Below are 22,875 nucleotides of genomic sequence, written 5' to 3' on the forward strand. Positions count from 1 at the left end.
GCAGTGGTGCAATCTTGGCTCACTGCAACCTCTGCCTACAGGGTTCAAGCCATTCTCCTGCCTCAGCCTCCCGAGTAGCTGGGATTACAGGCATGCACGACCACGCTGGGCTAATTTTTGTATTTTTAGTAGAGACTGGGTTTCACCATGTTGGTCAGGCTGGTCTCGAACTCCTGACCTCATGATCCACCCGCCTCAGTCTCTCAAAGTGCTGGGATTACAGGCGTGAGCCACCACATCCGGCCTCACATTTTCTTTCTATTGCAATCTCTTAGATCTCTCCTAGAAGATTGTGGGGATTCTAGAAAAAATGTATATTTTCTAGGGGGAAAAAGAAGGCAGGAATCAGAATAAGGATACTGGGGAAAGAGTGAGGAGCAGCAAAGTGCTGATGACGAAGCTAACCAGGTCAAGGAAGGGAGATAAAGAAAACCAGTTCTAGCTTCACCTACTCCTGCCTATGTCTAACATAAATGTTGTGTTGGTCCATCCTTTGAACTCTTCATCTACATAGGACAGCTACAAATAGCAACTGGTTACCGTATCTTTTAACAGCAAATTGGTGCGTCACTGTCTTCCCTGAGTTTCTTTTCACAACAATCCAGTAATCTCCAAACATTGGTTCTGAAATCAGTTGGAACGAGAGTTGGGTAATATTTCGGAAAGAAGTCACATTTTGCCATTGAAAAATCTGATTGTTTTGAGGATCCTAGAAAATAATGAAAAAAATATAAAGAATCAGAATTTGTATGAGAGTATTACCCTTTGCCGCTATATTTTGGATAGTTTCTAGAGTTATTGGAAGTAAAGAAAATGCAGCCATTTTATTGCACTAATTATCTCAAATTGTAGAAACAACATAACTTCCTCAATGCATTCAATTCCAATCTTAAAGTGTATCTCACTTAAACCCAAAATGGCTAAAAAAATAGTATGTAATGCTTTTGCTTTTGATCTTTCTAAACCAGAGTTCCATAGTTAAAGAATTAAAAACTTATTTTGCTTGCTTCAAAGTGGTGCTGTCCAAAGTGATGGACTCACACCAACAGAGCCACAAACAGACACTTAACGCTAACAAATGCTTATAAAAATTGCCACGGGTTTTTATTTAGTCTCTACATAAGTCGGTCATGAATTGCACACTTTGCATGCAAGAGCTGCTAAGTGGAGGTTGTATGACAAGAAAGATTGATGATGCCAATATAAATAAATTTATTAACTTATTTATTAATAAATAATATTTATTTATCATTTAATATTTATTAATAAATGATAAATAAATAAAGTTAATTGATATCATTCAGCAGTGATTAAAGAAATCCTGACTAAAAGTATCTCTATAAAAAGACAAAAACGACGGCCGGGTGCGGTGGCTCAAGCCTGTAATTCCAGCACTTTGGGAGGCCGAGGTGGGCGGATCACAAGGTCAGCAGATCAAGACCATCCTGGCTAACACGACGAAACCCCATCTCTATTAAAAATACAAAAAATTAGCCGGGCGTGGTGGCGGGCGCCTGTAGTCCCAGCTACTTGGGAGGCTGAAGCAGGAGAATGGTGTGAACCCGGGAGGCGGAGCTTGCAGTGAGCCGAGATCGCGCCACTGCACTCCAGTCTGGGCGATAGAGTGAGACTCTGTCTCAAAAAAAAAAAAAAGACAAAAACATACTTCTCTACTCACTACATTTTTTTTTTCTTTCCTCTACTATAAAGTCTAGAAAGCTAGGGGCCAGGCACAGTGGCTCATGTCTATGGTCCCAGCAGTTTGGGAGGCTGAGGTTGGAGGATTGCTCGAGCCCAGGAGCTCATGACCAGCCTGGGCAACAAAGTGAGAACAGGTCTCTACAAAAAAATAAAAAATTAAACATTAGTAAGACATGGTGGCATTTTTTTTTTCCTGTGTAGTTCTGGTCCCAGCTACACAACAGGCTGAGGCAGGAGGATTGCTTGAGCTTAGGAGGTTGAGACTGCAGTGAGCTGTGTTCTCATGATTGCACTCCAGCCTACACGACAGAGCAAGATCTTGTCTCAAAAAGAAAAATAAAATATAAAAAAAGTCTTAAGGCGGAATTGATATCTTAGACTTCCTTTCAGTTAGAGTTACACAAGTGACTAAGTTTTGGTTAATTAAGTGTAAGGGGAAGTCACTGGTTAGAAATTCTCTCCAAAAGAATCACGCCTAGCTGGCAGTGAAAATAAAACAACACATTGAGGGAAGCAGAGAGGTTAAGCAGAATAAGCTTGGATCCTTGGCAGTACTGTGTTGTTGCTAAGTGCCTACACTCAGACTTAGTGGTTTGTGAAAACAACGAATATTTGTTTGTTTAAGTCAACTTTAGTTAAGCTTTCTGTTACTTTCAATGGAATGCAATGAAATCACAACTCTCTCTATGGGCTATAAGGGCAAAAGTTCCCACTGGTAGTAGCTGCTAGTGTCAGCCTTGATCACAGCAGAGCATCCTGAACAGAGGAATTATCAATGTGCAATAAGAGATCTTTCCCAGTGGATGTTGAGGAGGGTGTGATGAAAATACTATTTATAGATTACTGTTTATGCAGACAACATGAATGACTGACATGATAATTATTCTACTATAAAGATGAGCTTAGAGTAGGGTACACCTCTATAACAAAGTCAAAGCCATCTAAATTATACAAAGACTACTTGATGCACATATTTACATACATAATTACTAGTGCTGAGCCTGGATTTCAGTGTACCCATCTTCAGACATAGCTAGTAATACTGGTGCACGTTGTATATACGGGTTAAAACATATAAGTTGGAGTTGGTTGATACAATTTATTTACTGATAAGCATACAACTTCAAATAAGTTTGAAGGCCCCACTATTCTAGAGACTAGAACAGTTAGGAGGAGCCTCCCTTAATTATTTTCTGAAAACAGAGTCAGTTTTATAATAATATCACCTTCTAGCCAAAATTTTTAGATGTTTGTGTTTTCTATTTCCTTAAAACAAGAAGTGGCTAAATTAAGATTGAGAAAGGCCAGCAGCCAAAATTAAGCAATTTCAGGCATGGACATCGCTTAGAAAAAGCTCAATGCTTTATTCTTCATAAAAACCAAGATAATGCATTTGCCACACGGCTTACACTAAAACCAACAGTACTTGATTTAGACCTTCATCTGATGCCTTACATTGTGTATGCACATAAAGACTTCACTTCCCCTTATTTTAGTCATCTTAATTTCTAATTGTGAATCATAAAAACCAAAACACATAATATTTATCTAAATATTTTAAAAGAATGAATGTAAAAAGCAGGTCTCTTACCTGAACTGTGATTAAAGGATACTGAAAGAGGAAAAAACAATACAGATCAATACTGTAATAGCACATTCTTTTTTGCCAAATATTGCATTACAAAGATCTAAATAGATCTTAATTTAAGTATTGAAACCTAGCCCTTACTTCCCCAGAGGACAACGTTTCTATGGCTAAAAATGCCAAGAAAATCACAAATGCGAAATAAATCCCAAACATCTTCTGGGAAGTAGAAAGCAGGTTCCATACAACCTATGTTTACTTTACATAATGAAAAGACCTAAAAAATATATACATCAACTCACTACGAATGAAAGTTTTCCATTTAAACGTGAGGTTAGCATTGAAGCTATACCCATAAAGTACCCTATGTTGGAACCTCATTTCCACACATATGGAAAGCTTCCTGAAGAAGCTTTATGTAGCAATGGATTTGTCTAACTTGTGTACATTTTATTGTGCCACTAGAAATTATTGAACTCACCAACTCTTCAACAGGCTTGAACTCGGTATCCAGGGTCACAATGCGAAACTGAACTAAAAGAGATAGAGAGAGAGAGGGGATGATTTGTTGTTGTTGTTGTTATTTTCCCTCTAGGTATGATTGCTTGTAAACAGAGAAATTAATTGCCTTGCAATCGTGGACTACTACGCTCTCTTCTCCCCTGACTCTGACTTGACCCTTTCAGATTGGGGTTCCACTGGGAAAGATCTCTTATTGCACATTGATAATTCCTCTGTTCAGGATGCTCTGCTGTGACGAAGGCTGACACTAGCAGCTACTACTGCTGGGAACTTTTGCTCTTATAGCCCATAGAGAGATCTTCAGCACTGGTGACAGAATTAGTCATAGAAGGATAAATGTGAAATCCATATGGCAGGAGAGAAACATAATTTCCCTGAAAAAATGTGTTGACGTCAGCAAACATTAATTTTAGCAGAATTCTGAAAAACTATCTTAGCTAATTTTGTATATATAATTTTCACCATAGCATTTTAGTGAGTCCAAAAGAGAGAATATAATTTAGCAAAAATCTCACTATAAGAATTCTGATTTTAGTTGTATTTATTTTCAGTAAACGATATATAATAATAACCAGAATTAAATGTAGAGATGCTTTCTTCCAACTCTTTAATTTTACAAATGAGAAAACTAAGCCCTACATAACAGAATTTGCTTGGCAAAAGCCAATCATTTATTAACAGACCCAAGACCAAAACTAAACCCTTTGAATCTTGGTTTGGTGTTCTTTCTGCTACCTTCTACTTACAACAACAATAAAGAAAATAGAAGGGCTTTACCTAGGTTATCAGATTTGTGATGACTTCTACTAGTATGAATAACAGTGATAATAATATTAGTTAGGGGTCTTTACTGAATGTTAGGCACTATTTTACGTTAACTATCTTATTTTACTCTCACAATATTTCTACAAGTGAAACACTTTTATTTCCATTTTGCAGGTGAAATAATTGAGCCTAAAATAGAGAGTTAATTAGCTTGCCCAATTGGTAAGTTATGGAGCAACGATTCAAACCAAACAATTGTCCTCCAAATCCTACACTTGTAACCATTACATTATATAGGCCTATCACTAGAATTTATAAGCACTGAAAGTGGTATTGAAAATTTTATGAAGCAAAGCATTCAATTACTGGTGTAGGAGGGTACTCTTTCATAACTGACCCAGGCAACCAATAAGAATTCCAGAAATTCACAATTCCATGATGTTAAGAATCAATTTCAGACTAAAATTCATGTTTGAATTGCTCTCAATTTGGAGAATGCATTTCTGAAGCCAACGATACTAAGGAAACACAAATATTTACTTACCATTCTCTCCCGATTTATAGATGGGTTTATCTGTCTGTATAAAGGTTACTTTCTCCTGTGAAATGACTGCTACAGATCTTCTCTCAGAGATTTGATGAGTATTTCCCTTAGCCAGTAAGGTAACAAAAGCCAACTGTTCAGATGACTTCTGAGAGACCTTTTTATGTGCAACAGCAGAGAATGAAAAAATTATTTTTGGATGTTAAGATGGTGAACAAAGTCTTAATTTGGTTTCTTAGAATAAGAGAGACTTGTAAATCTATGTTTTCCTAATGATAGACAGTGATCCCCTGTTACAATTCCTTTATTTAGCATGAGGACACTTTCTAAGAAGCTTGTTTTTTATATCTTCTTGCCTTTTATTTATGGTGTTTTTTTTTTTGCCCTGAGTCCTGTCCTAACCCTTCTCTTCTTTACTTACATTCTCTTTCCTCAAACTGTGGATCAATTTTACTATCTAAAAACATTTTTTACTATTACTTCATTATCTCTTTTTATAAGAGAAGAATGGCAGTATTTCCCAAGTTTTGTTACATGTGAAAATTTTCTTTATTTCTTGACTTCCAGGTATTCTCCAATTTTCTTCCCTAGCTTCTACAATTCATCCCAAACGAAGATTTGTTACCTCTCTAAAAATAATTTTTAAAAAATAATTTCATCTTTCCATCTGAAGTCCCAAAATGTCAAATTCAATGCCTGACCTTGAAATCTGCACAAGCATAGAAGTTATCTTCTTCCACAAACCGGTCAAAAATAGTGGTATTGGATCCATCATATTCTAAGGTGACACTCAAGGATACAGATTCATTAAGTTTTAAGAGGTGGAGACAAGCTTTTCCTGTAGAATCACTCTGAATGACAGAGGAGACCCATAGGATATATTGCCTGTGCAAAGAAAGTAACTGACACTGTAAACACATGTAGGAGAAATGGAGAACATCCACAGAAAGCATCTTTTCCTTATTGAAATATTCCTGAAATATGTACATTTTTCATAGATGGTATTACAATAAACTTAGGCACAGAGAAGCATCTTAAGAAAAAGATGTCAATAGTCTTTATACTTGCTTAAAATTTATAGAGCAAACAAACCAGCATTCAGTCTCAGAAGCTGAAATGGTAAAAATGTAATTAAATTTTAACATGCAACATATTTAATGAGGTCATTTTGCTAGTACTTCACTATAAATAGTGCAACATTTCCTTACGGTTCTGAAGCCGCAGCAGCAGTAAAATGAAGCAAAAAGGTGCTCAGGAGAAAAGTAGCCACCATTTTATTCAGATGCCTGAGTAATAAAGACTTGAAGAGAAATTTTCTCACTGTCTCTTTCTCACTGTCATTAGAAATTAGCTACCTCAACTTTCCACTTTCCTTACTTCCTTCTGCTCTGCCTCTCTCTGTATATTGTTGCTTTTATAGTCATACACAATGGAAGATCAATTACTTTTTGAAGCAAGTACCATGGGATCCACCAATCACATTTAGATCACCTCTCCTGTTACTTCTCCGAAAGGTGTCACTTTATATGCAACTTCCTGCTTAAGTTCACTGGACCCTCCTCTGTTTTTAGAATCAGCAGCACAAGTTGTACAGGAAGAAAGAGAAGAACAAAGAAAATAGCTGTGTGCCAGGAGTTCATTATTTTATTTTAGCATCATACAGGTTTGACCACAGTATTAAAAGCATTGCTCCCTAGGAATTAGCACTTGGAAGAAAAATACCTCTCCAAAGAGCTGTTACCATACCAAATCCCAAAAAGTAAATTTTCCGGGCTTCTGAGAGAAGCAGCATTACTGATTTTGCCAAAACATTAATACAAACAGACATTCAATATAAGCTTATGTTACAGATAATTGAAACTGCTGTTACTGTTTTATAATTTCATAATACAAAATTCAGCATTAAAAATGTTGATCTATGTTTAACATTTAATGTGATTATCTTAGTGAGGTTTTCTTACAATGTTCAATGTCATTTTCTACCCTCAATGTAATGAGAAAAAATGAAAGAAAAGGTGAAACACACACACATATCATTTCTTGGCAAAAAAAAAGGAAAATAAATTCTTTACCATTATTTTGATTGCAAAACATTTTTTACAAAGCACCTGAACCATACCAAGGAAACTAGGAAACTCTTGATAACATCTTTAGTGTGTTAATTCTCCCATTTGTATTGTCTTACCCTTCTTTTTTTCTTAAAAACATTCCTTTCACTTTAAGTACTGATGGAGTTAATGCATATTGTTTAAAGAAGGTTACATTGGGTAAGGAAAGACAGAAACTGGATTTAATATTTTGGAAATAGGCCTGAAACAGCAAACACAAAGGAAAGAACAACAAAACCAATTATAACCTAATAATTGAGCAGCTGTAATGGCACTAAAATGCAGGCAACCATGAGGTCTGGGGAAGGTGAGAACAGGGGTTCCTTGTTGACCATATTTCATGTTCTAGCACAGAATTATAGTCATAAAAATTCTGACCATCTTATTCTCTCAGTAGAGTTGAGACATTGCTCTCTTACCCATCCCCACTTAGGATTTTGTTTTTGTATGTCTTTTCTCTAACCTGCATAGGACCCCAACTCTCTGAAAATCTGGGTTACAGAAGTTAGTCTTCAATTGCTGGCCTGCCCTGCCAGCAATTGGAATATTTTCTTTCCATTGGAATATCAAACTGTTAGACTTCATTTTTGACCAAATTCTTCCCTCTGATAGCACATTAGAGTATTATTAGAGCCACTCTTCACACTCCTCTCTCCATGCTTATTAAGTAGAGTCACTAGCTTCCAAAACAACTAAAACTCACCAGCTTTCACTCACCAGCATTGAAGACAAATAGAACAACAAGGCAAATTATTTATAAATCAAAGCCACCAATTCTTCATCCCCAAGGCTGATAAGTCTAAAGTAATAAAATTTCTCTAAAATATTTTTATTTTTCAAATGCAAAATTATTATGTTAAATAAATGACTTTATTGATCTTAAATTTAATAAAGGCAATTTACTGCTAACAGAAATACAGGAAAAAAAGAGCTCTCTCTTCAAATATAGAATACTTCTAAGGAATTTTATCTGATTAACATGGTCTTCAGGTTAATGGAACCTTATCTCAGAAAAATTCAGATATGATTCCAAGAGTGTCTATTGAGTGCCTCTTATGTATCAGCAATAATGCTAGGTTCTAGGGATAACAAGATGAATAAGGTGATTCTCTAAAAAAATTTACCCCTTATTAGAGAAGGTAAGAAAGGAAGAAAAGAAAGCAAGGAGGAAGGAAGGAAAGAAAGAGGGAAGGAAGAGAGGAAAGGAGAGAAGTAGGACAGGAGAGGGAGGAATAAAGGGAGAGTGAGGATGAAGGAAGGGAGGAAATATAGAAGTGGAGCATTTGTTGAGTATTTAATATGTAGCAGTCAGTGTGCCATGTACTAGGATTTACAGTATCTCATTTAATCCTCAGAAAACACAATTTGGAATTTATTTACCCTCACTTTATAGAGGGGAAAAATACAGTATCAGGAAAAGTCATTATTTCCATATGGTCACCCAGACATAAGTGGCTGGGAAAAATTTCTTTGAACAAACATAGATTAAACAAGATCAAAGGACATCTTCATATATAAGAATATGAAAGGACATGAATTAATGTGCTATGTCTTTATATAGGAGGTTTCTGCTGAGCAAAGAGATATGGAAAACAGATATTACATTATCATCACTTGACAGATTCAATACTATTTAGGTTATTGGTGTTCACTTCTGTAGTAATACCTCTGTTTACTCATTTATTTAGTTTGTTTTTATTGAATACCTACTATCTGCCAGCATTATGGTAGATGGTGGGAATGAAAAGGTGAAGGTAAGTGTTGGAGTTATGCTAACAGGAAAAACAGAGATTAATTAATTTCACAGTTAATTATCTCATTATAATCATGATAAGTGTTACAGAGGAGACAACTATAAAGTGTCACGGGAATGCTTGTTGAGAAGGACTAAGTATTAGACCATGTCCTGGTGGTAAACATATGAATAAGATCATTTCTTTCCCAAAAATAGTTCACCATCAACTCAGTGGGATATATAACTATAAATTGCAATGTCAAGTGATACTAAGAATATTCCACATTGGAACTATGAGCAATGATTTATAAAATCTCATTAAAATTATAAATGAGAAAGTTGGAAAGAAATTAATAAGGAAGTAATGTTAGAATTGGAAATATTAACATGATTAGAAATTTTCCAGGTAGAGTAGAAACTGAAGAAATTGTTACTGAAGTAATAGCTCTTTAAAGAACATTGTAGAATTATAATCAAATATTGTGTGTTTTGAAAACAATAGTAGGTTCAGTTTTGCTGAAGAAAAGTGTGTGGTATGAAGTAACATTCATTCATTGAGCCTATTGGAAGAGTTGTGGTTACCTTGAGAAAGGTCTTTTACTTGTGCTTAGGAGTTTGAATATTATAGTGAAAAACAGTGGCTATTATTATTCTTATACTCCATAGAGAACAGAAAAGAATGAGAGTAGAATAATGGTAGGAAAACCAAATAAGAATTTGCTTATGGGTACGGTGGCTCATGCCTGTAATCCCAGCACTTTGGGAGGCTGAGGTGAGCAGATTGCTTGAGCTAGGAGTCTGAGACCAGCCTGGGCAACACAGCAAAAACCCAATACTACCAAAACAACAACAAAAAAATACAAAAATTAGCCAGGTGTGGTGCATGCACCTATAGTCTCAGCTACTCAGAAGGTTGAGGTAGGAGGATCGCTTGAGCCCAGGGTGTCAAGGCTGCTGTAAGCCATGACAATGTCACTGCACTCCAGTCTGGGTAACAGAGTAAGACCTTGCCTCAAAAAAATGAATGAATGAATAAATAAATAAAGTAAAAACATTACAAAATAGAATTTGCTGCTGTGCTCAGTGGAGGCTGAGGTTGTAACCACCCAGTGGGTTCACCTTGCCCGCTGCCTAGACAGAGCCGATTTATCAAGACAGGGGGATTGCAACGGAGAAAGTAATTCAGGCAGAGCCGGCTGTGTGGCAGACCAGAGTTTTATTATGACTCAAATCAGTCTCCCCGAGCATTTGAGGAACCGAGTTTTTAAAGATAATTTGGTGGGTAGGGGTTTGGGAAGTGGGGAGTGCTGATTGGTCAGGTTGGAGATGGAATCATAGGCGGTGGAAGTTGGAATCGTAGGGGGTCGAAGTGAGGTTTTCTTGCTGTCTTCTGTTCCTGGGTGCGATGGCAGAACTGGTTGAGTCAGATTATCGGTCTGTGTGGTGTCAGCTGATACATCGAGTGCAGGGTCTGCAAAATATCTCAAGCACTGATCTTAGGTTTTACAATAATGATGTTATCCCCAGGAGCAATTTGGGGAGGTTCAGAGCCAGAGGCTGAATGACTCTAAACTGTAATTTCTAATCTTGTAGCTAATTTGTTAGTCCCGAAAAGGCAGACTGGTTCCCGGCCGGAAGGGGGTCTTTTCAGAAAAGGGCTGTTAGTAATTTTGTTTCAGAGTCAAACCGTGAACTGAATTCCTTCCCAAAGTTAGTTCAGTCTATGCCCAGGAATGAATAAGGACATCTTAAAAGTAGAAGCAAGATGGAGTCAGTTAGTTCTGATTTCTTTCACTGTCATAGTTTCCTCAGTTACAATTTTGCAAAGGCAGTTTCAGCCCCTTCCTTTGGGTTTCATAGCACCTTATTCTTAAGGTGTAGGCGATGAAGATGGGAAAAGACTGTCAATTACTCAATGAAGACAGCATGAGGCCAATTGAGTGTCTCCTTCCTCCTGCTGACAGGGGGCATATTGCGGGTAGCAGGTGACCCTAAGGTGAGAGGAGTGGAACTGCATTGCTGCTGTCTGAGCTGTCTGAGTACTCATGCAGGCCAGGCTGGGGTTCCAAGGCTTTTATGACAAAGGTAGTAGTACTTTCATTTATTGTTTTTGTGCAGCATTTAAACAGACAGTGTACTATAAGGTAAATAATGAGTTTTAGGATAAGGAGTGCAATTCCCAGTTTTAAAAGTAAAGATTTGAAAGCATTAGTTTGGGGACTTATAATCCACAAAAAATTTATCATTTAGTCTAAATTGAAGAAAAATAAAAATAAAAACTCAAAAACAATGAACAAAAGCTATAGTTTTTGGAATATAATTTTTCTCTCTCCAGTCCTTATTTATATTAAAAACAAATCATGATAGGATTGATTTGTTTGCAAAATAAACTTTAATTTTATTATAGTTGGTCTGATTATTTGCATAAAACACAGCAAGAATAACTTTTTTTTACATAGGTTTTTTTACATTGACTTTGATGAAACTCTGTTCCACAGGAATCTTTTTAAAGCCAAGCCCAGCCATGGGTTTCCACTCTCAAATATCGATGAGCTGGGAAAATTCCTCTCCTCTCGACATCCCTAGATAACTTGGGGCTTCTGGTCCTGTCAGAAAGTGACATTTTTTACTTACCACAGGCGAGAAACGCAGTACAGCGACTGTGTGGACAAAGTATGATGCAAGTTTTACCAATGGCTTTTATTGGCTTTATAAGTCAGGTTTAACTCCTTAAAGGAAAGCATGCCATTCCAGGTAAAGCCTTGGTAAAATAACCAGTTTTTCCAATTGTGTCCTGTTACAAAAGAAAACAGATTCTGACTGCACTTATGCAAATACCTATATTGCCATAAATTATGAATACTCACAAATAGTTTTTAAATTCTGGAGAAATCAGGTAGCGATAAACACATATGCTCCAAATTTTGTTCATAGCAGTATGTGTTACTCAATTGCTACAAGCTGTAAATAGCTTAAAAGAAGTTTCCTTGACTCTGAAAAACAAAGCAAAGGGTCAGCAGCATTTTAAGCAAAGTTAAAAAGATTACTTTAGACTTTTATTAGTTTAGTTCATGCAGTTAACTTCTGTTTGATATTTATGAACAGTTCAACTCTCCATGAGAGTTCTAAAAGTTTTTTCCTTTATTTTAATGTCATAATCTCCAAAGCTATTAGAAACTTGCATTCAAGAGCACCTGTCAAAGTTTTATAGCTGATTATAAAACCATCTTCTAAAGAGGACCAAAAGAAGACAATAATTGACTGGATGACAAAAACGTTTTCATCAAAACAGTTAAAGACACAATTGACAATGAAATTTGTTATTTATTTGGCACACAATAATTCAAAACAATAATTATAATTATAACTGATGACATATACTGAGGCATATGAGAATTACAGGAATTTTATACAATTTTGCAACACATGCTAATAACAAATTTATATGAATATAACCTAAAGAAAGTTAAACACCATTTTATATTTGACAAAGTTTCCTGCATGATTTTAATACATTAAATAAGCCGAATATGTCTTTTGGACTTTAGGATACTTAATTTTTTTCTTTATTTTAAGTTAGAGCTTGATTTTGAAAGATTTCTTGAATACCAAAGATTTAAAATACTGTATATTACAAAATAGAATCTTAAGTTACCATAAATCATTCATTTAGCCAAAATGATAGCTTACAAATTTTAAAAAGGAAAAGCCGTTATTCTTACAGGAGACTCATCTTTCCAAACAAGACTCAATGAAGATAGCATGAGGCCAATTGAGTGTTTCCTTTCTCTCAGGAGGTTTCAAAGGGAGGATTGTTTAAGTCCAGGAGTTCAAGACCAGCTTGGGCAACATAACAAGAACTTGTCTCTCTAAATTTACACAAAAAAATTAGCCTAGCATTGTGGTACGGTGCCTGTACTCCCAGCTACTCAGGAGACTGAGGCAGGAGAATCCCTTGAGCATGGGAGGTCAAGGCTGCAGTGAGCTGTGATCATGCCACTACACTCCAGCCTGGGAAATAGAGTGAGATCTGACTTAAAAGCAAAAATTTGCTCAAAGATTATCCTAGCTTACAGAGGTAAGGCCCTTACAATGGCAATATCTCTTCAAAAGACATATTTTAATTCGAATTCTTAGAACTTCAGGTTGTTTGGTATGGGGTTGATGGTATGGGGTGATGGTATGGGATTGAAGAAGAGGGAGAGGGTGGGTTGTCACCAATGGTGAATGGTGTTAAAGTTAGAGAAGACAGGAAGACAAAACAAATATGTAAATGAAGTGATGATTAAAGTTTGGTATATATTACCTATGAGGTACTGCAGTACAACAAAGCGGTGATATCATATTGAGAGTTGAAATAAATCTCACACTCTGGAAAAGAGAGATTTAGCTATAGATTTGGGAACCATTGTGATATATAGATAATATTTAATATTAAGGACATTGATAAAATTACACAGGGAAACCATTTATAATGGGAAAGAAGGTAGCTGATGATAGGAAAGACTGGTGAAGATCTGACTACTCTGCTACTTGAGCTGAATGATATCTACAGGCATGGGGCAATGTTGGTTAATTTCCTTAGTGCCACTGAGTTGAACGTAAGACAATGCCTTGAAAACTTGCTTTGACATTATATGCTTTACAAATTTTTAAACAACAGAAAACCATTTTGTTGATTTTCCCAGCTGCACAATTAGTCATAGTACATTTTAAGTGTCAAAAATATAGAATCTATTTCAGTTCTTGAGAACATCTCGAACTTCTGGTTCACCTTTATGAAGTGTTTTCACCAACACTACAAATAAAAGTATTGCCCAAGTCCAGTAATGTGTAGGCAGTTAATTATGCTGGAATATAAATAAAACTGTTCCATTCTTGATGTTGCAATCCATTGAAAGGGAAATCACTTTTTCCTCATAAAGGAATAAGCTGCTTGACAAGTGAAATGGCTCCTCTTGATGTCAGATGTTTATCTCTAGCATCAAAGATTGATTGTCATAGTTGCCAAGAAATTTCTAGTTACAACACCCACCTGTGGATGAGTGATCAAAAAAGTAATGGGGGAGAGGCAAGTGGATAGTGAAGAGCCAGGTGAATATGTATGATGTGACTGGGTTTGCAGTCATATTTTTTCAACTCTACAAAGTTCAACAGTGTCAAAGATATAATTTTATCCAAGGTCATTTAGGATAAGTTTTTATTCTTTCATTTGCCTGAGAGTCTTCTAATCCTGAATAATATCACACTACCTGAGCAAACAGACTGTCAGACATGTAAATAAACAGACAAATGTCAAACAGAGTCTTACTAAATGCTGCCACCAATATGGTAGTTCAAACATCTTTAATTTTTTTTATGTTAATGAAATGCAGCCTTTATCAGTTATATATATTGAGGTTACATAAGATTGGATTCAGGGGAAAATGGTTTCATTGTTAATAAATGCTTAAGAACCACTGATAATATAAATACGAGAACTCTGTACTTGAAAAATGAAGACTTTGTTTCATACCCATAATTCACCAGGGCCTAGTTCAGTGACCTTGAGTAAATTACTTAAAAGTTTTGGTCTTCAGTTTAAATCTACGACACAAGAGAGAATTGTGTTAGCATTTTTTAAAATAAAGAAAACAAATAAAAATAACCTATATGAGTGATACCATTTGAATTTATGTCCCTGCCCCTTGCTGGGGGGTGGACTTCTCCTTTGCTGTTCTCATGATAGTGAGTGAGTTCTCATGAGACCTGGTTGTTTAAAAGTGTACAGCACCTTCCTCTTCACTCTATTCCTCCTTTGGCCATGTAAGACATGCCTGCTTCCCTTTCACCTTCCACCATGATTGTAAGTTTCTCTCAGGCCTCCCCAGCCTGTAGAACCATGAGTCAATTAATCCTCTTTTCTTTATAAATTACCCAGTCTCAGGTATGTCTTTATAGCCATGTGAGCATGGACTAACGCAATGAGGATTAAGAATCTCAAGAGATATCTGAATATTTAAAAAGAAGCTGGTTGGTGCAAAAAAAAGTCTAGTAGGTGACAAATGTGGAAAAATGATCTTTTTCTCAGATTCGTCTCAACTCATTCATCCCATCTCATTTGTCTCATCTCAACACTCCCTTGCTCTTTCTTTACTTCAGCTAGTGACCCTACTTACCATGATGCTCAGAAAAATATAAAGGCCAGTATGGGCCAGTATAGGGAATTCATGAATCCCCAAGGGTACCATTGTAAGGTGTATTCTATGCCTACTCTTGAAGACTTTGAGGTTGACTTTCACTAGATGTTGAATATATATGATGAGATTCTCACACCCAGCACTTGCCTGATCTCATCAGACATCTTTAATTCTACAACCATTTTCTTTACTAGAAAACATAGTAAAAGCTGGAGGTGGTGTATGGATGAGGTGGCGGAAGAATGCCAAATAATGATTTAAAAACACAGCATTTATAATTATGAAATTCACTACTAAAACCACTCTCCTTTTGAAAATTTTGCTACCTTACTTGGAGAAATATGGCCTTAGCAAAACAGCTGTGATAATATTATGCATTCAACGTAGAGACTTATTCATTGACTCAAGAAATATTTATCAGTATATATTTTAGGTGTTGTGACTGAATGGAAACTAAGAAAATGATATATGATTTCTTTTCCTCAAGCTTATAGTGATATGCTTATTGAGATAAACACACACAAAAAAACCCATTCCAGATTATATAAGACAATGGAGAAACATACAATTTAGGAAATCTACCTCAAGAAGAGTAGGATCAAACGTGATTCCACAAAAGGGGTGCTACTTGAAAATCTTCCCACTTCAGCCTTTTGAGCAGCTTGATCCACAGGAATGCACCATCATGCCTGGCTAAGTTTTGTTTTGTTTTGTTTTGTTTTGTTTTGTTTTTGTAGAGACAGGGTTCTGCCATATTGCCCAGGCTGGTCTCAAACTCCTGGGCTCAAGCAATCCTTTTGCCTTGGCTTCCCAAAGTGCTGGGATTACACACGGGAGCCACCATGCCTGGACTACATTTATTTTTATCTAAAAATCAGACACCTTAATCTGATGTTGTATTTCATAACCAGGACTTTAAATCAAATAAGCTAGATAAATCAGCAGTAAAGAAAACACGGAAGTTGGGTTATGAAACTGTGGGGCCACAGAAAAATTTGAATTTAGATAGTGGATGTTAGGCTTGAAAATATGATATTTTTTCTCTCCTCCTTATAATAAAAGGAGATAAAACTTAGCTAACCTGGCATTCTGGGTTCCTCTGAACTGGTGGAACTCTTCCTCCTTCAATCATCAATTCCTAGAATGATAAAACCAATTAAAGTAGCACTGCTTTGAAGAAAAAGAGAGGGACTGGGAAGTTGTATTTTTATTTTCTTTGTATCTTTTTCCTTTTCTTGCTATAAAGAAACAGTAAAATAAAGCAAACTAACCATAGCTAAGTAGGTCTGACCTAGCGCACTGTGATTCTGGGCAGTCTTCAAACTACCTTGAGTAATGTTTCTGGCCTGGACACCATGCTCACCAGGATTACTGTGGTGATACTTAAAATACTGTTTATATATGACTCTCATTACATATTTCACAGAATTTTACACATCAGTCATTCTATCACTTTCTAGTATCATAGTGATACAGTAATGACACATTTAATGGAAATAAGTTATATTGCTATAGCCAGAATCATATTTACAAAAGTCCTTTTTCACATCCTATTTGCCCTAAGGTAGTCCAAATTTCTTTCTGACTCTGACACTGTGCCTCCGACAGTAAATATCAAGCCTATTAAGTTGAATTGTTATTATGACACTTCTGGAACAAGATATGACATAATTCAATAATTTAGCACAATTGCTACTCTACAATCAGTCTATTCATGAGTGTTTAAGGATAGCTCCAGGTAGATTACCAAGTTGCTAACTGTGCATGACACCTGAGAGAGCATCATTTCCGCCTTTTCTTTGGAGTCTTGTCAATGTCTGTAACCATAGTATTGCTAGAAAAGGCAGTGAACTGGGCAGTGAAATAAAATATATGATAAATTTTGTAAAATAATTACTGAATATTTGCTATGTTCCAAGCGTAGAAAAAGGTACTGGAAATTCAACAATTAAATAACAAAACATATATGACTCCCACTCTCAGAGGTTTTACAACCAAATGGGAGAGACATTTTAAAAACTGGTTCTGTACAATGTAACAAGTGCCCTGAGAGGAGCAGTATTAGGCACAGAGGAGCCTGTAAGAGTCCTTCTAGATGTAACTGGAGGCCATTGTCTTAAGTGAAATAACTCAGAAACAGAAAATCAAACACCATATGTTCTCACTTATAAGTGGGAACTGAATAATATGTACTGATAGACAAAGAGAGTGGAAGAATAGCCATTGGAGACTTCGAAAGGGTGGAGGTTTAGAAGGGAATGAAGGATGAGAAATCACTTAATGGGTACAGTGTACATTATTTGGGTGATAGTTATACTAAAATCCCAGACTCTACTACTATGCAATAGATCCATGTAAAAACACTGTACTTGTACCCTCTAAATCTATTAAAAAGGAAGAAGAAAAAAAAGTATGATGTCTCATGTGAAAAATAGCTATACATTTATAATGGAAAGATATGTCTGTTGTTAGAAAAAATAGTTGGTCCCTGCTATGGTTTGAATGTGTTCCCCAAGAAGCATGTATTAGAAACTTAAACCCCTTATGCCACAGTTTTGGGAGATGGGGTCTGATGGGACCATGACATGACACAGCAAGAAGACCCTTTCCTGATGCCAGCCCTTGGATCTTTTACTTCCCAACCTCCAGAACTGCAAGTCAGTAAAGTTCTGTTCATTATAAATTTACTCAGTCTCAGGCCTTCTGTTGTAGCAGCACAAAACAGACTAAGACAGTCCCTGATGAAGGGAAAAAGCATGCCACAACTTGTAAGTAACACAGAGTCTGTTTGTCAAGTACAAGGATTTAGCGTAGCCAACGTGGCTAGAATACCAGAAGACAGGGTAGGATGCAGTGAGACTTGAGGTAACAAGAAAATTGAGGTGCCAAATTATAAGGTCATTTTGTTCTTTGTCCAAATGGCAACTGTAATCCACTTAAATGTTTTGAGTATGGAGTGACAGAAACAACTTTTTGAATAGGAACTGGGTTAAGAAAGCTCCTAAACTAATATTATTTATTCAAATTAGCTAATTAAATTTTTCAGAAAATCTAGAGCAAAAATGCTGTTTTACATCTGTCAATTCAATCAGCATCTCCTCAGCATGTAAGAGTCCCCTTTTTCCTTTTGGGGGGAATGTTTGGTGAATTGTTTAATATACCTTATTAAGTTCAGTGATGGATTTATACTTGGAGAAAATATTTGACAAACAAAAGATTTAGAAGCAAAAATAAGAAAGCAACATTTAGTGAGCATTTATTACATGCTAGACTCTACTGGGTACTTTGATGTAAATTTTCTCATGTAAATTTAGACAGGGAAAAGGGAGCAAATGAGGAATGCATTGGATTAAGTGGCAACTAACTCTGCTGCATATGGCTTCTTATATGGTTTAAAGTCACTAACTACAATCATAAAACAGGAAACGAGGCAGTGATGTTCCTCTAGGAAGACTTGCCCTGTAGTTTTACAGACCCACTGTCTTGAAAACAGGAATATCTTTAATTCATTGGTCTCCAAAAGCAGGCTTTCTCAGTCCTTCCACTATTGACATTTTGGGCTGGGTAATTCTCTCATGGGGATGGTCCTGTGCATTGTAAGGATGTTTAGCCCCATACCTGGCCTCTGCTCACTAGATGTCAGTAGCACCCTCCTCCCGCCAATTTTATGACTACCAAAAATATCTCCAGATGTTGCCAAGTGTTCCCGGGTGGTAAGATTATCCTTGTTTGATAACCACTAGAGTAATGCATCTCAAACAATGATGTGAGAATCTCTGAGAATAAAATATTGGTGTTGGAGACCAAGTTTGTATTGATCTTTGGGAAAATAAGAGATCTGACAACACATTAGGTTCTTCATTTTGAAATTATATTCTTCCTACATGTTTAGTGTCAAATATTCTTCCTTTTATTGAATAATGGGGAAAACAAATGGTTGTATTCTTTTATTTTTAATTTTCTTACTTGGAAAAATTAAAATTCAGCCATCTTTTTTGATGTCCTAATTTTTATTTTATTGGTCTATGAATTAAAAAATTGTAGGAAACCTCATCTGTAGAGGAAATTTCATGGCCACCTCATCAAAAGAGAAATATTCTTATGACATGTGGGAAGAAAGTATCTGGGTTAAGTGATTAAATGGGGAACAGCAAAGTTTGCCTTAGAACCCCATACATTACATTTCATCCCTTCCTGCAAGGCCTCATTCTATCGGTTGTAAATTCATTCCAATAATAATGCTGAAAGTGTTAACTATATTGGAGTATGTGCATTGTAAAATAAAATAAGTGAATATTGAAGAATATTTTGAGGCTGTAAAGGAAAATAAATCTTGGGGCTCCAAAATCACTAAGCTAAAGGAAAAGTCAAGCTGGGAACTACTTAGGGCCAACCTACCTCCCATTCTATTCTCAGTCACCCCTCTGCTCACTGAGATTGATGCATATCTGATTGCCTCCTTTGGAGAAGCTACTGAGAAACTCAAAAGAATGCAACTATTTGTCTCTTATCTACCTATGACCTGGAAGCCCCCTCTCTGATTCGAGTTGTTCTACCTTTCCAGACTGAATCAATGTTCATCTTACATATGTCGAGTGATGTCTCATGTCTCCCTAAAATGTATAAAACCAAACTGTGCTCTGGCCACTCTGTGCATATGCTGTCAGGATCTCCTGAGACTGTGTCATGGGCACGAGTCCTCAACCTTGGCACAGTAAGCTTTCTAAATTAACTGAGACCTGTCTCAGATATTCGGGATTCACAGAAGTGTTCTAATGATAGAATTCCAGGCACAAGAAACTGTGGAGATATGTAGGGGAAAAGGAGTTAGTTTACATTCTACTCATTTTGCTTTTAAAGTGAGTCCTAAGAAGTTACATAATTTTGCTAGAAAATTAAAAAAAAAAAAAAAAAACTTTCCCCCCAAAAAAACCTGAACACAACTCAGAATACCTGCATAATGATAAAGGAAAATGAACAGTTTATATCTTCAATAATCAAAATTAATTTTCTCTTGCAAGTTACTGGAGAGCTTTTTAATAGTTTTCAGTAAAATCTGAAAGTTCACAGGGCATGATATTCTCCTAAGATGCTGATGTGTTCCAGGGCTAAAGAAGATGGGGCAGTATGATTCATCTGCGTGAAGCAAGCTCAGTGACTGGACTTCCAGCTCCTGTGAGTGGACCCATCCTCCAGATCTATGCTATTGTAGGATTTTGGATAAGGCCCCAAAGTATACTATTCTTGGCTTGGGTGTAGAATCGTATGTTTTTCTATCCCTGAGTCTTCTATTTGGTTACCTACCCTTTTCTTTTAATTTCTTCAATGCACAAAGGTCTTCGTATTCCCTACATTGCTAACTTAGTCAAGGTTTTTTTAGGTTCACCAAGAAGTACATCAATGAGAAAGAACAGACATTCTGAAAGCCCCTCACACCCCTGGAATGACCGCACAAGACTGGTCTGAATCGACTTAAGGTTACAGTGACTACTTGGGCAAAGGGAAAAGAATGCTGTCTTTGGGAAGAAGGAATCTTTGTCCTAGTAATTTAGCCAAGTCCTGAATGTGACCTAGGAACCTTACTTCAGGACAGGAAATAAATTACTTGGGACTATTTCAGATTCCTACTAACATCTTTGTGTGAAGAAAAAGAAAAAATTTTTTTTTTTGAGACAGAGTCTCACTCTGTCACCTAGGCTGGAGCTGGAGTCTAGTGGCAGCAATCTCAGCTGACTGCAGTCTCCACTTCCTGGGTTCAAATGATTCTCGTGCCTCAGACTCCCGAATAGCTGGGATTACAGGCATGCACCACCACGCCTGGCTAATTTCTGTATTTTTAGTGCAGATGGGGTTTTGCCATGATGGCCAGCCAGGCAGGTCTTGAATTCCTAGCCTCAGGTGATTCGCCCCCTCAGCCTCCCAGAGTGCTGTAATTATAGGCGTGAGCCAGCACGCCCAGCCTGTAAAAAGGAATGTCTTCTTCCAGGTTGGTGCAGATTACATGTATCAATAACATATTTATATATATACAGCCCAAAGAAAATCAAACACCGTTTCATATTTGACAATGCTCCTGTATAATTTTTTTATACCAAATAACCCAGATCATGTCATTTTTGGACTTTAGGGAAACTAATATCTTAAAGGATTAATTAGGTTAGAAAAAGACATAATTCATAATTTGATTTTGGAAAGTTTGTCACATGTAAAAGGTTTAAAACACTTGATATTACAAAATAGGATTACAGGTCATTGTAAAGTCATTTATTTAACCAAAGTGATAATTCAAGGATTTCAAAAAAATCAAAAACCTTCCTTCTTTGAGAGAGGAGACTTCATTTTCTAAATAAAAAGCCCTAATAAAAACAGCATGAAGCCAATTACATTTGTTTCTCAAAATTTTGTAAACAATCTGTAACATTTAATCTTGATTATAAAATATAACTTCTGTAAGTCTTTTATAACCTTTATAACCTTTATTAAGAAGTTGAGGGCCAGGCTTGGTGGCTTATGCCTGTAATCCCAACGCTTTGGGAGGCCGAGGCAGGTGGATCACGAGGTCAGGAGTTCAAGATCAGCCTGGCCAACATGGTGAAAACCCATCTGTACTAAAAATACAAAAATTAGCTGGGTGTGGTGATGCGCATCTGTAATCCCAGCTACTCGGAGGCTGAGGCAGGAGAATCACTTGAACCCAGGAGGTGGAGGTTGCAGTGAGCAGAGATTGCGCCACTGTACTCCAGCCTGGGTGACAGAGCAAGATTCCATCTCAAAAAAAAAAAGGAAAAAAAAAGAAGTTGGTTAATGCTTCAAGAAAACCTTGTTAATCTGACACAGGCGTCCATATACTGGTTTTGCATCAGTGTGCCTTTGACGTTAATAATTAATTTATAGATTGAGCCAAGATGGCCGAATAGGAACAGCTCCGGTCTACAGCTCCCAGCGCGAGCAACGCAGAAGACGGGTGATTTCTGCATTTCCATCTGAGGTACCGGGTTCATCTCACTAGGGAGTGCCAGACAGTGGGCGCAGGTCAGTGGGTGAGTGCACCATGCGCCAGCCGAAGCACGGGCGAGGCATTGCCTCACTCGGGAAGCGCAAGGGGTCAGGGAGTTCCATTTCCAGGGGTGACAGACGGCACCTGGAAAATCAGGCCACTCCCACCTGAATACTGTGTTTTTCCGACGGGCTTAGGAAACGGTGCCCCAGGAGAGTATAGCCCACACCTGGCTCAGAGGGTCCTACGCCCACGGAGTCTCGCTGATTGCTAGCACAGCAGTCTGAGATCAAACAGCAAGTCGGCAGCCAGGCTGGGGGAGGGGCGCCCGCCATTGCCCAGGCTCGCGTAGGTAAACAAAGCAGCCGGGAAGCTTGAACTGGGTGGAGCCCACCACAGCTCAAGGAGGCCTGCCTGCCTCTGTAGGCTCCACCTCTGGGGGCAGGGCACAGACAAACAAAAAGACAGCAGTAACCTCTGCAGACTTAAATGTCCCTGTCTGACAGCTGTGAGGAGAGCAGTGGTTCTCCCAGCACGCAGCTGGAGATCTGAGAACAGGCTGACTGCCTCCTCAAGTGGGTCCCTGACCCCTGACCCCCAAGCAGCCTAACTGGGAGGCACCCCCCCGCAGGGGCAGACTGACACCTCACACGGCCGGGTACTCCAACAGACCTGCAGCTGAGGGTCCTTTCTGTTAGAAGGAAAACTAACAGAAAGGACATCCACACCAAAAACCCAT

General features: G+C 37.4%; 1 protein-coding gene across 1 annotated transcript in view; it reads right to left on the bottom strand.

Annotated features, from left to right (window-relative positions):
• The window catches only part of LOC129009925 (ovostatin homolog 2-like), a 53,957-nt gene extending 38,767 nt beyond the window's left edge, over positions 1–15,190 (bottom strand). The window contains 8 exon segments of the mRNA XM_063646902.1: positions 541–709; positions 3,293–3,313; positions 3,768–3,820; positions 4,940–4,965; positions 5,093–5,274; positions 5,819–6,002; positions 11,595–11,620; positions 15,119–15,190. Of these exon segments, the coding sequence (XP_063502972.1) occupies positions 541–709; positions 3,293–3,313; positions 3,768–3,820; positions 4,940–4,965; positions 5,093–5,274; positions 5,819–6,002; positions 11,595–11,620; positions 15,119–15,190 (733 nt within the window).
• Between the last annotated feature and the right edge of the window lie 7,685 nt (positions 15,191–22,875).

This window comes from Pongo pygmaeus, chromosome 10 (assembly GCF_028885625.2).
Source record: "Pongo pygmaeus isolate AG05252 chromosome 10, NHGRI_mPonPyg2-v2.0_pri, whole genome shotgun sequence".
In the NCBI taxonomy this organism is placed as follows: domain Eukaryota; kingdom Metazoa; phylum Chordata; class Mammalia; order Primates; family Hominidae; genus Pongo; species Pongo pygmaeus.